We start from the raw sequence: 12,474 nt of genomic DNA, 5'->3' as shown, positions 1-12,474 counted from the left end.
CTTTACCTAACTCTCAGTTGTGCTCCAAATATATTTTGAATGTTCCTTGTGAGCTTTTCTCTAATTCATTGATCATTTACTTCTCTCTCTCACAGCTTACACTGTGGATAAATGAGAAGATGCTGACTGCACAGGATACATCATATGATGAGGCTCGAAACCTCCATAGCAAGTGGCAAAAACACCAGGCCTTCATGGCAGAACTTGCATCCAACAAGGATTGGCTTCATAATATTGATCAGGTATATACTGTAGCAGGTTTATGTGTACTGCATAACATGTATCAGTTGTGAATCCCTACAATTCCGTAATGGCAGTCTCTGTTACAATGATCAGAAAAGTCAGAATGTTTACTTTAATCCATGATCATATATTTAGGAGGGACAAGAACTGATGGAATCCAAGCCTGAGTTTGAGCCTATTGTAACAGACCATCTTGCTAAGCTTCATGAACTGTGGGATAAGCTGGAGAGCACCACACAGGAGAAGGCTAGGCTGCTGTTTGACGCAAACCGCTCAGAGTTGTTTGACCAAAGCTTGACTGACCTGAAGAAATGGTTGGCTGAACTGCAGCAGCACCTCCATGGTGATGTGGATGAAGAAGTGAAGGATCTTACCAGTGCCAACATCCTGCTGAAGAAACATCAGGTATAACATTTGTTGATTTGTCACTGTTGTGACACCACTGTTAATTTGTCAGGAAATTTTTGATTACTTGGATTGAAGCTAACCAAGATTTGTGCCTCCTCATCCTATCTCTGTTGGTAACTTACTGAATATTGTTCAAATCTGTTCTAAACTGCCCTAGATGACAGAAAATCAAGTTCGGGATCGTGCACGTGAGCTTGAGGAGCTTCAGGAAGCTGTACAGCAGCAGGTCTCTCTTAGAGAGGACCAACCTGAGCTTGAGGCAGAGCAGCAAACTCTTCAGAGGGAATTCCAGAAGCTCCTCACACCTCTTGCCCAACGCAGGGGAAAATTGGAGGCTGCTAAGGCAGTGCACCAGTTCTTTAGAGACCTTGCAGATGAGATAGTATGTACATGAATACAGCACACATAAACTGCAGCTTTTCTGAATGGCATGAATTCTTTTCATTGAGCAATCTTGAAGAGATTTTCTTTGTTCACCTCAGCTATGGGTTAACGAGAGGTTACCAATGGCAATATCAGAGGATCATGGCAACAATCTTCAGAGTGTTCAGCTTCTACTTAAGAAGAACCAGGTGAGTGTTCCATTTTCTTCCCTCACTTCTACAGAACAGTCCTAATCATGTGATCAGTCCCAATCATCCAATGCAGTAGAGCTCAACTTTACTGGAAATCATTTTTATCAAATGAATTATGTTACCATGCTCCCTCGTACCTCTCTGATGTTAAACATTCATATTCTGCATAGTCACTACAAAAGGAGATTGACGGTCACCAGCCACGCATTGATGAAGTGTTAGAGCGTGGCCAGCGAATGGTAGTGGCAGCGGAAGGCAGTCCAGAGGCAGAGAGCATGTCAGAGGAGATGAGGAAGCTCCAGAAGGTATGGGCAAAACTGCAGGATGAGATGGACAAAAGGAGAGCACGGCTGTATGGCTCCAATGAGGCCCAGCAGTATTACAATGATGCAGATGAGGCTGAAGCCTGGATTGGGGAACAAGAACTCTACATGATTGCTGATGAGAAAGCCAAGGTGAGACTGCAACAGAATGCAAGAGCCTAAAGAACAACAGTATGACTGGTTTAATAAATATATGCAGTATCTTTAATTCTGCAAGCATCATGGGATAGTTATACACTGTCTTAAGACGTCTTTATGCTGCCATGTTAAGGCAGCTCTATGCCGGCTTTAAATTCTGGCTCTGGTATGTCTTTGTAAAAATTAAAATTGCTGCAACAGAGCTGCTGTTCACAAAAATCAGTGTTGGAGCATGTTATACACTGTTTCCAACGACTGTGATTCCTGTGTAAGTATATTTATGTACCTCATTATAATCTCTTTGTAAACACATTTTCGAGATATATGTTGCCAATTTTGTGCAACTTTTGTGGTGTCAAGATGCCCTAAGTTTAGAAGAAACAGGATTAGGTAAGCACTTGGTTTAAAAGCATAGTTTACCCAGAAATTAAAATTCTGTCATCATTTACTCACTGCCTAACATTCTGAGGTTGAGTAAATAATAACAGATTTTTATTTTTGGTTGAACTATCCCTTTAAGTAAGTACACAGATTTTTTTTATTGTCACTTTATTGTCTCTGGAATATTATCTCTATATATCTCTCTCTGGCTTGTAGGATGAGCAGAGTGCTATGATCATGCTGAAGCGCCACCTGCTCCTGAAGCAGGTTGTGGATGACTATGCACAGTCCATCCAGCAGCTGTCAGACCGCGCTCAGACAATGCTGGCTGAAGATCACCCAGAAGGGTATGTTGGACTGACTACATGTTTTTACAGATAGATAACACTATAGATAACACTTTACACACAGTGTTCTAAAGCACCTCAGTGGCTTTGTATCTACTTTTTTCATTCAGCAGAGTAACAAATTAGGAAAAACACAAGCAATTTATCAAAAAGGCGCGGTCACATTAAACTTTGCATGGCGAAATTCCGCGAGTGAAGGTGGTGTGGGTGGATATTGAGCGTGTTTGAAACCAGCAAAAAACTAATTGACAAGCAGCCTCTTTTTAATGCTGCACTTTAAACTCTGGCAGAGTGAAGTTAAAAAGAAACTTGCCACAAATTATATCCTCATCCACTGTGAATATTCAGTGTAGCTGTGTACAAAGCACTGCCCATACAAAGGTCACTGACAAACCAAGCAACTTCCTATTGGTCAACATGGCAAATTCGCCTATCCATCGCATGAAATTCATGATTGCACAGATTCCCAATGAGATGACTGTATTTTGCCCGCGGAATTTCGCCATTCAAAGGTAAATGTGACCATGCCTTAAAGGAGGCAATTGAATTTTAGTGTAAACCAGCATAGTACAAAACTAGAGAAAACCTCACACCCTTGCATGTTACAAAAAACTATAACAAAGAGTTATCTCTGGTCTGTGAAGTGAAGTCATCATCCGAAGGCAAGGGCAAGTTGATAAGCAGTATGCTGGGCTGAAGGAGCTGGCAGAGGACCGCAAAAAGAAGCTGGACCACACATACCATCATTTCCTGCTGAGCCGTGAAGTGGAAGAGCTTGAGCATTGGATTGCAAAGCGTGACGTGGTGGCCTCTTCACAAGAAATGGGCCAAGACCTTGACCATGTGATGGTAAAGACTAACACACCCATTCACATAAGCATATTCACTACCTCTCACACAAAGTATGTCTTGTAATGCATAATGCTAGACTTTGTCGTTACAGTCACATTTATGAATATTTTAGATTCTGCGAGATAAGTTACGGGAGTTTGCACGGGAAACAGGGACAGTGGGTCAGGAATGTGTAGATGCTGTGAATCGGATCATAGATGAGCTGATCGAAGCAGGCCACAGTGAGGCGGCGACCATGGCGGAGTGGAAGGACGGAGTCAATGAGAGCTGGGCAGATTTACTAGAGCTCATCGACACCCGGGCTCAGCTTCTCACAGCTTCCTATGACCTTCTGAAGTGAGTATAGAGGAACAAGATGGATGTTTCACTAAAGCCGGCTTCACACTAGCCGATATTTACAGCGATTTTCAAGCGCAAGCTTCATTTACAGAATTAACGGCCATACATTGGAAGACGGAGCTCAGATTAGCATCTGCCAGCAGGAGATCATTAATCCCTTGACCAACAGGACTCCCTGCTGAGATAAAGGCTCTGACAACTTGAAAAGTAGATCAACCTTGTTAGAAAAAAAAATCATTCTGTTGCTGGGCCAGGCTCTTGCGGTCTCGTGAAGTGACCGATGAGTTTCTTTAACTGAGGAACTGACAAGACGTCATGCTGATCTGAACATTATCAGCAGCGATCACACTCATAGCACATTATCACAAACGCCAATTGTTATCCATAGTGATTCTGTCACAAAGTGTTTTTACTGGGGTTCTCCTACACTAAAATGACTAATAAAATCAGAAAGCGAAGACAGAACTGTCTGTTTTTTTTTTTTAACATAAATCCTTTACACACTGAAAGCTGCATATGGACATACACGTTCTATGGCAAGCCTTGAGGGGAGAAATACACAATCACACACATTCAGAAGGTAAAGGTACTCCATGAATTGCATCCTAAATCATGCTGTTACATTTGTTTGTGTTCTCACGGTAGTCCTGTTGTTATTTCGGCAAGCTCCACATGACAGGGATTCAGAGAGAGAGAGAGTCATGGGGAGTCGGTATGTCTGTCAAACCTCCACCATTCTGAATCGGCAAATGTGTCATGCCTCTGACTGAAAAGTGCGAGATCTTCGCAAAAAAGTCTGTGTGACACCCTTGGCCAATATTGAGTTGTTTGGAGCTGGCTAGTGTGACACCAGCTTAGAGAGTGAAGTGCTTATTTCAGATCATATTAGGCCTACTAATTTACTGTATCTGGCACAAAAACAAGCCAAAGAAACAAGATAATGATCATTGTTTTACAACATCTTCAACTGAGTGTGACGTGTTGTACGGTATGGCACATTGGCAAGTGTTATGTAGTACTAAACACCAACCAATGTTCTGTGAACTTTCTTAGGTATTTTTATGATGGGAAGGAGCTGGTCGCGCATATCCATGAAAAGAAGAATGAACTTCCTGATGATCTGGGAGAGGACTTCAGCAAAGCAGAGTCATTCCACCGCATGCATGCTGCATTTGAGAGGGACATCAGCTCCCTGGGCAAACAGGTATGGCAAACAATACATTACACAGACAAGTGGTCCTCATTATAATTTTATATGTTTTTGTTTTTTTGTGGCTGTCTGTAGAAATCCATGTGTTTTGTGAATATTTATTAGCCACTGGCTAGCATACTATATATAAAGAAAAAGTCATTGTTGCATCTTGAAAAGTGAAGGATGTTTTAAACAGGTCCTATATCTCTCTTCTTGCAGGTGAAACAGTTCCAGGAGACTGCAACTCGACTGCATGCCCAATATGCAGGAGATCAGGCCACTGCCATTAAGGAAATTGAAAAAGAGGTGGTGGAGGCTTGGAAGGGTCTGTTGGATGCTTGTGAGGGCAGAAGGAAGCGGCTGGAGGATACAGCTGACAAATTCCGCTTCTTCACCATGGTGAGAGACCTGATGGCCTGGATGGAGAGCATCATTCAGCAGATAGAGACCCAGCAAAAGCCAAGGTAACAAAAAGTTATCCTTGCGGTCATCAAAGTAGAGGTCAATTGTTGAGGGCTTTGTCGATGTTCTGAACTCTTTGTAAAGGTTTTCTTTTGTTTTTCTCTAAAGAGACGTGTCCTCAGTGGAGCTCCTGATGAAATATCACCAAGGAATTCGAGCTGAGATTGAGACCCGTGGGCCAATGTTTAATCAGTGTGTGGAGCTGGGATGTGCCCTCCTGGAACGCAAACACAAGGACTCTGCAGAGGTAACCAGGTGTTAGTTTGGTGAAGATAACTGGTGTCCATTCGGTGTGTGTAGGTATAATATATACCCTGTTCCCCACAGATCAAGGAAAAGTGGATGCAACTGATAGAGAAAAGGAAAGAGATGATGCTCAAGTGGGATGAAAGATGGGAATGGCTAAGACTTTGTAAGTTCACAGGCATGAACAAACACACATACTAACACAATTATTAAATACTTAACAATATAAACTAGTGCTAGTGTACACTACAGATGCTCATGACTATATCTCCCTTTAGTGCTAGAGGTATGTCAGTTTGCTCGGGATGCATCTGTGGCAGAGGCCTGGCTGATAGCCCAGGAGCCATACGTGGCCAGCAGGGATCTGGGAGAGACAGTGGACGAGGTCGAAAAACTTCTCAAGAGGCATGAGGCCTTTGAGAAATCCACTGCTACATGGGAGGAGCGTTTCTCAGCACTGGAACGTCTCACAACAGTATGTGTCATGTTTGTGTGTTTGTTTTTGTTGTAAAGCTGGGCATGATGTGTGTAGTTATTGGTGCTTGCTATGACAAACATCACATTACTGCTCATACTTTAGGATTTGAACAAACCCTTTAACCCTAAGTATTAAAGTTTGGCGTGTACCTTGTCCCGCACCATTGCTATAACTTTTCTAAGTGCTTTGACATATAACTTTCACTTGGTGGATGATAAAACAAGTGGGAAAAAAAAAAAAAAAACTTAGACTAAACTGAAGGAGGGATCAAAGTTGTATAGGGACCAAAATATCATAGAGACTTAGGGGTGTGCTCTTTTGACTTGGGTCAGTAAGCAACCACCTAGCAGCTACCAGAATACCCAAGCAACCACCTAGCAATACCCTAGCAACCACCCAGAAAACCCAAGCAACCACAAAGCAATGCCTTGACAACCATCCTAACATAACAGCAGTGAGTTTTGCATGGACAAGGACCATTTAAAATCTAGTTACTTACTATCATTTATAATGTTTTAGTTTGAGCTGTTGGAAATTCGAAAGCAACAACAGGACATGCAACAGTACAGACAAGAGGGGGAGAAAGAAAGCAGGTAAATCTACAAACTGTGGAACTACACACTTCATACTCCATTATTTTAAAAACAGGTTTAACCTTTGAACTCTGTCTGCCAGGAGAGAAGACACAGGCTTTGTAGAGGATTCCTCACAACTCTACACCATAGAAGAGCAGTCTCTGGTCAGTTTAGTGCAACTTTTTATGAGCATCTCTCCACCTTTCTTTTCATTATTCTATTTCCTCTGTGAATGCAAATACAGCACATAATACATGTTTGTTATTTAAATGTAAAGATTTGTCTGGATTTGTCCTTGAATTTTGTTCTTGTGTGGTTTTCAGTCTGGTATGGAAGTAATAGAGCCTAGTTCTGGCAGAGGTGATGGTACAGCAGGGGACTCCACTGTTCCACTGGTCTCAGAAATGCAGGAAAGTGGCTCACTAGAGCTGGACCCCTCCACATCCATTCAAGTTACCAGAGAGACAGAAAAGGCTGCCACTCTTCCCACTGAATCTTCACAAGCTCAACCACTCCTGCTGGAGGGAACTCTAGCCCGTAAACATGAGCTGGAGGGACCTAATAAGAAGGCATCCAATAGGTAAGCAGTTTTTGCTCTCCAGGAAATTTATAAAAATGTTAGACTTTCTTTTGAATCTAATTAAACTTAAAAATGAAGTGTAATTTTTTTCAGTATTAAAATTCTTTCTCCTTTCCAGCTTAATATGCAGAGACAATTTAAGTAATCCATTCATAGGTTGATTCCCCAGAAAAGTGTTAACTCTGCTCTTTGTTTGAGCATCCCAGCCATCCCAACATAGCAACCCTGACTCAACCAATGGCGCGAGTTGGGGGCAGGACTCTCTTTTTTTTTTTTTTGACTAATAGAATATGGGGGGAGTGTTCGGGAAAGTACAATTTGTGTAAACATTTTTTTTTATTATTCCATTTGGCACAGAAATGACAAACTTCACCTTTAAAAAAAATTAAATATGTATCACTCTTTTTTGTTGACTGGGTATATTACTTAAAGCTACATTTTCAAATCACAAAAAAGTAACACTTTTATTGAACTTAAAAATGTTCATCCTCTCATGTCTTGTCCCAGGTCCTGGAACAACCTTTACTGTGTGCTCAAACCAGGACAGCTCTCTGCCTACAAGGATGCCAAGAGCTTTAGTCATAGTGTCACTTACCATGGTGAGGAACCCTTGACCCTCACCGATGCTACATGCGAGGTGTTGACCAATTACAAGAAAAAGAAGCAGGTGTTCAAGCTAAGGTAAGGATCTTGGTCTTTAATTTCAATTAAATTAATGAAGTGACTATTTGCATCCAGGTGTAAATAGCCTCTGCCACACAGTGCGGCTATTTGCACCTCAATAGTCTAGTGGAAACAGAGAAATTTACGACAAACTGCATTGTAAACATTGCTGTAGTTGCGTGTTTCATAAAGCTGGTTGCTTTTGTGCTTTCTGTACAGGTAACCCAGGTTTGATTTCACTTTTCCCCCCCACTCTTTTTCCAATTCTGTTTACTTTTTCCACTCTTTATACTTTAATACTACTTTATATTCATTTATTATTAAAAAGGTAGTTTTACTGTAGTAATATTGTTGTAACCATGTTTTTTGGCAAGAATCATAGTTTATATCATAGTGTTATTACAGTTCAATGTAGGGATGCACCGATCCAATACCTGGATCGGTATCGGCTCCGATAATGACTTTTTTAAACGGATCGGGTATCGGTCCGACGAGCCCAATCCAAATCCGACTGTGTGTTAGTCATGTTCATTACTGTCAAGCTAAAAAAAAAAAAATTGCATAAAAGAACCATTAAAACACAAAGTTCATATGACTCATGCATTTTATTCAAAGCCACTTGAAGACGTACAATAGCTCTGTGAATCACAAAAGGCTGTTTAAAAAGTAAATATAAAATGCACTAGCAGCTCCAGCGCATTATTGAATGGCGCTGCCCCGTTTACACACACTCGTGGCTATTTTTAGCCTTCACGCTGTGCACAACATTTGAGCTCTACTCAAGAAGAGCATCTCAGATGTAGATGCTCAATAGTTCAGTTCACTTATATGCATAGAATGGCACTGGAGGTGTTGTTGTTTTTTTGTTTTTTTAACCAGAATTTGAATAAGCAGCAAATTAAACTACTGTGAACTTGCCGACAAACAGACACGACTTCCTGGAGAGTTCAGAATGTCAAAATAAAAGCGTGAGGGTTTAAAAGTTAAAGGTGTCACGGAGAGACTCACGGAGGCAGAGATATGAACTCTGTAGCAGGGTTTATTGAACAGATGATTGAAACAGTGATGTAAACATTGGGAGTAAATCCAGTTGAGCAGAGTGGCAAACAGCATTGTAATATCCAGAGAGGGTATAGACACGATGAAAAGATAACTCACAACAGTCTTATGATACTTGCAGGCAATAATGAAGCCACAGGTATGTTTGACATTAGTAGAAAGGTCTGAGGGCTTCTTTTCTACTGATGACTTATACTGGAATTACTGTTAATTTTGCTGCTACATTATCCAGTATACTAGTTAACAATAAAGTTTTTCTTAATAAGCTATACATTTATATTTAAATAATGTGTAGTTAGAGGTTTGCGTTTCTTTACTTATTAAAGAGTACACCCAATTAGTTCCACACAATAATGTAAAGATATTCTAAACTGATTATGCAAAAAAACACTGGTATCGGCCGATATTAAGATTTCCGATATCGGAAGAGAAAAAGTGGTATCGGTGCATCCCTAGTTCTATGGTGTTGTTAATACAGTAAATATGTTTAATTTTGTGGTTGCTATGATTTTACTACAAAATACTATGGTTACTGTAGTAAAATCATGGTTAATTTTTCTAAAGGAAGGTTAGGTTTATGGGTAGGTGTAGTTGTCAGTGGGACCAGGGCTGTTTCTAGGCTTAGGCGAACTAGGCGGTTGCCAAAGAGGAGGCCGCCAAGAATGGTCTGAAATGACCCTGTTTGGGACTCTAAATAAACACAATAAGCACACTGCAGTGATGCCTATACTGTATGTAAATATTTAAATAGGGGTGCTAATAGCATCTATCATTATTTGTACCAGAGTTGGGGTGCAAATAATATTTGCTGCTATTTGCACTTGTGTAAATAGTATCTGCTTTAAATTCATTTAAAAATGTGTTACCTTCTGCTCATGCTCATTCTTTTTCGGTTTTCATTTTTACTCTCAGACTTGGAGATGGAAGTGAGTATCTGTTCCACTGTAAAGATGAGGTGAGTTGTTGAATGCTTCTTTTAACCTATTCCCAATTAGTAAATGGAGATTTTCAAAATGGTGATGACACCCTTTAATGATTGTATATGTTGTTTTCCCTCTTTCTCCAAAGGAGGAGCTTCAGAACTGGACTCAGGCTATAGAGCAGGCAGCACAAACAGTGACAGAGGAACCAGTTGCAGGGCCATCAGGAGTGAAGGCACAAAGCCTACCCCCACCTTCTACTTCCACTACTCTAGAGGTCCCCTCTACCAAGAAGGACAAGGAGAAAAGGTTTAGTTTGTTCACTAAGAAGAAATAAAAAGAGCCCAAAACAATCCAGGAAACCAAAACAGGGTGAAGAAACCCTGGACAGAATGTGAAGCAGGTGAAACAATCACAAAAGGAACAGATTTATAACACCATAATTTTTTTTTTTTTTTTTTTTTTTTTTTTTTTTTTACACATTATATAAATTTGTAAGGATTTAGCTATATAAAATGTAGATTACACTGCTGCCTGTATCTAAGCTAAAGAAGTGTTGCTGAAGTCCACATGTATTGCTATTTATTTTTTGTTGTACTTTTTCCTATACTGGACTTACAAACCAAATTCACTCTACATACAAATAAAAGCACATGAATCTGTTTAAATTTAACCAAAAAGTAGTTAATTTTTGAAAAGTTTTTAATGTGATGAGCTTCATCTAGACCTGCTTTGGTAGTTTGGCTATAAAATATGCATAGTTTTGTTAATCTGCCTTATTCCTTTAAAATGGTTGCAAATGTAATACTGTGCCCTTTGCATTGGAACTTACTTAATTTCCATAGAGTTAGACAATGGGGAGGCGTTTCTTTTTTTAAAGGTGTTTAGTCATAAGGAGGTATTGCAATAAAGGTGTTTGGCATTGTACACTATGGCGTTAACATGCACTATATGCAATACGCACAGTGTTCAGTGTGGTTTTAGACTGTCCTAACTAAGTGTTTTAAAACCTATTTCCATTAAGCCAACTGAAATATTAATACTAATAGTATAGTGATATTATATTAATATGTGAAAATATTAATGCTAATATATTAATACTACTATTATGAAGTAAAGGAAAGACAAAAAAATTAGAGCAGTAAATATGGTGCTATATGATTAAATTACAGAGTTGTATCCTCTCATAACTCAGGTTTTCCAGTATGGCTGTTTCAGGCCTAAATCAGATCATGAATACCCTTATACTACGACAGGAAACCCTTTAGAAGGATAAAAATAAAATCCTTACTGCAAAAGATACAGCCTGGTCAGTGCCGTCCAAAGCAAACTCTGGTGGCCAGCATAACTGCTGAATGTTTGAGCACATGGAAATGGAAGGGGGTAAGGAAGTTTAAGGAATTTTACATTGTACTAAAAAACTCCCTGCATACATTTACACACTGACCAGACAAATCCACACATTACAATAAGTAATCACTCATAATTCCGAATATGTTATTTATAAATAGAAATTCGTTTTCTTAGTTTCCCCTCAGTATTACATATTCATGTTGAAATATAAATCCATACTGTTGCTGTTGAGCACTGAAAGCTAAAATATATATATAATAATATATTTCAACATATTTTAAACAATTAGCCAAACATTTACTTAATTTCATCTCACTGTTGGATTTTTTAATGGCTACGACAAAGAATAAGTTTACGGAGTCAGTTATGAGTCAATGTGGTGCTTTATTAAAGGTCTAATTCACCTAATTCTCTCATCATTTACTCACCCTCATGCCATCCCAGATGTGTATGACTTTCATTCTTCTACTGAACACAAACAAAGATTTTTAGAAGAATTTCTCAGCTCTGCTGGTCCATACAATACAAGTGAATGGTGACCAAAACTTTAAAGCCCCAAAAATGAGATAAAAGTAATCCATAAGACTCCAGTGGTTAAATCCCTTTCTTCTTCATTTCTAATCAGTTTTGGGTGAGAACAGTTAAAAAGCAACTTATTTTTTACTGTACATTTGCCATTGCAATCTTTAGGCATGATCATGATTTCAAGCTCGATTACACTTCCTAGAGCTTGACGCATACACACAGCACTACATAGTGCTAGGAGGTGTAACTGAGCTTGAAATCATGATCGCCAATGAGACTGCAGATGTTAAGATTTATAGTGAAAAAGGAGTTACATTTTGGTCTGCCTACAATCGATTGAATCTCTTCAGAAGACATGGATTAAGCCACTGGAGTCTCATGGATTACTGTTATGCTGTGTTTATGTGCTTTTTGGAAAGCTTCAAAGTTTTGGTCACCATCCACTAGCATTGACCGACAGAGCTGTGATATTGTCCTAAAAATCTTTGTTTGTGTTCTGCACAAGAAAGAAAGTCATACACATCTGGGATGTCAAGAGAGTGAGTAAATGATGAGAGAATTTTCATTTTTGTGTGAACTATTCTTTTAAGGTCATGGGGGTTTTTGTTGTCCACTACGCATATAACCTGGTCCTGCGAATCCCAGTTCTGTCACTTTAAACACACTGCAGTCTAGAACTACTTTTTAACTTATATTTCCACATTATCCATTTCTTTTCTCCTTTTATATCTGTATTTTCAATGCAAAATCACATATAATAGTTTGAAGGCAATGTCTGAATCATTTTGACACTTTGAAAATAAACTCTCTGTTTG

At 39.5% G+C, this 12,474-nt stretch overlaps 1 protein-coding gene across 1 annotated transcript in view; it reads left to right on the top strand.

Moving 5' to 3' along the window:
- Positions 1-12,474, top strand: part of LOC127454795 (spectrin beta chain, erythrocytic-like) — a 39,037-nt gene extending 26,563 nt beyond the window's left edge. Inside the window, exons 19-37 of the mRNA XM_051722211.1 lie at positions 96-242; positions 379-648; positions 809-1,033; positions 1,134-1,223; positions 1,397-1,681; positions 2,285-2,415; positions 3,060-3,264; positions 3,380-3,603; positions 4,660-4,810; positions 5,018-5,262; positions 5,369-5,507; positions 5,588-5,672; positions 5,785-5,981; positions 6,504-6,577; positions 6,660-6,723; positions 6,883-7,139; positions 7,647-7,820; positions 9,774-9,816; positions 9,930-12,474. Of these exons, the coding sequence (XP_051578171.1) occupies positions 96-242; positions 379-648; positions 809-1,033; positions 1,134-1,223; positions 1,397-1,681; positions 2,285-2,415; positions 3,060-3,264; positions 3,380-3,603; positions 4,660-4,810; positions 5,018-5,262; positions 5,369-5,507; positions 5,588-5,672; positions 5,785-5,981; positions 6,504-6,577; positions 6,660-6,723; positions 6,883-7,139; positions 7,647-7,820; positions 9,774-9,816; positions 9,930-10,118 (3,195 nt within the window). The 3' untranslated portion in view covers positions 10,119-12,474. The remainder of the gene's footprint in view (positions 1-95; positions 243-378; positions 649-808; positions 1,034-1,133; positions 1,224-1,396; positions 1,682-2,284; positions 2,416-3,059; positions 3,265-3,379; positions 3,604-4,659; positions 4,811-5,017; positions 5,263-5,368; positions 5,508-5,587; positions 5,673-5,784; positions 5,982-6,503; positions 6,578-6,659; positions 6,724-6,882; positions 7,140-7,646; positions 7,821-9,773; positions 9,817-9,929) is intronic.

This window comes from Myxocyprinus asiaticus, chromosome 17 (genome assembly GCF_019703515.2).
Source record: "Myxocyprinus asiaticus isolate MX2 ecotype Aquarium Trade chromosome 17, UBuf_Myxa_2, whole genome shotgun sequence".
Taxonomy (NCBI): Eukaryota; Metazoa; Chordata; class Actinopteri; order Cypriniformes; family Catostomidae; genus Myxocyprinus; species Myxocyprinus asiaticus.
Note: the sequence above shows the minus strand (reverse complement) of the source record. Positions and strands in the feature narration are given on the sequence as shown.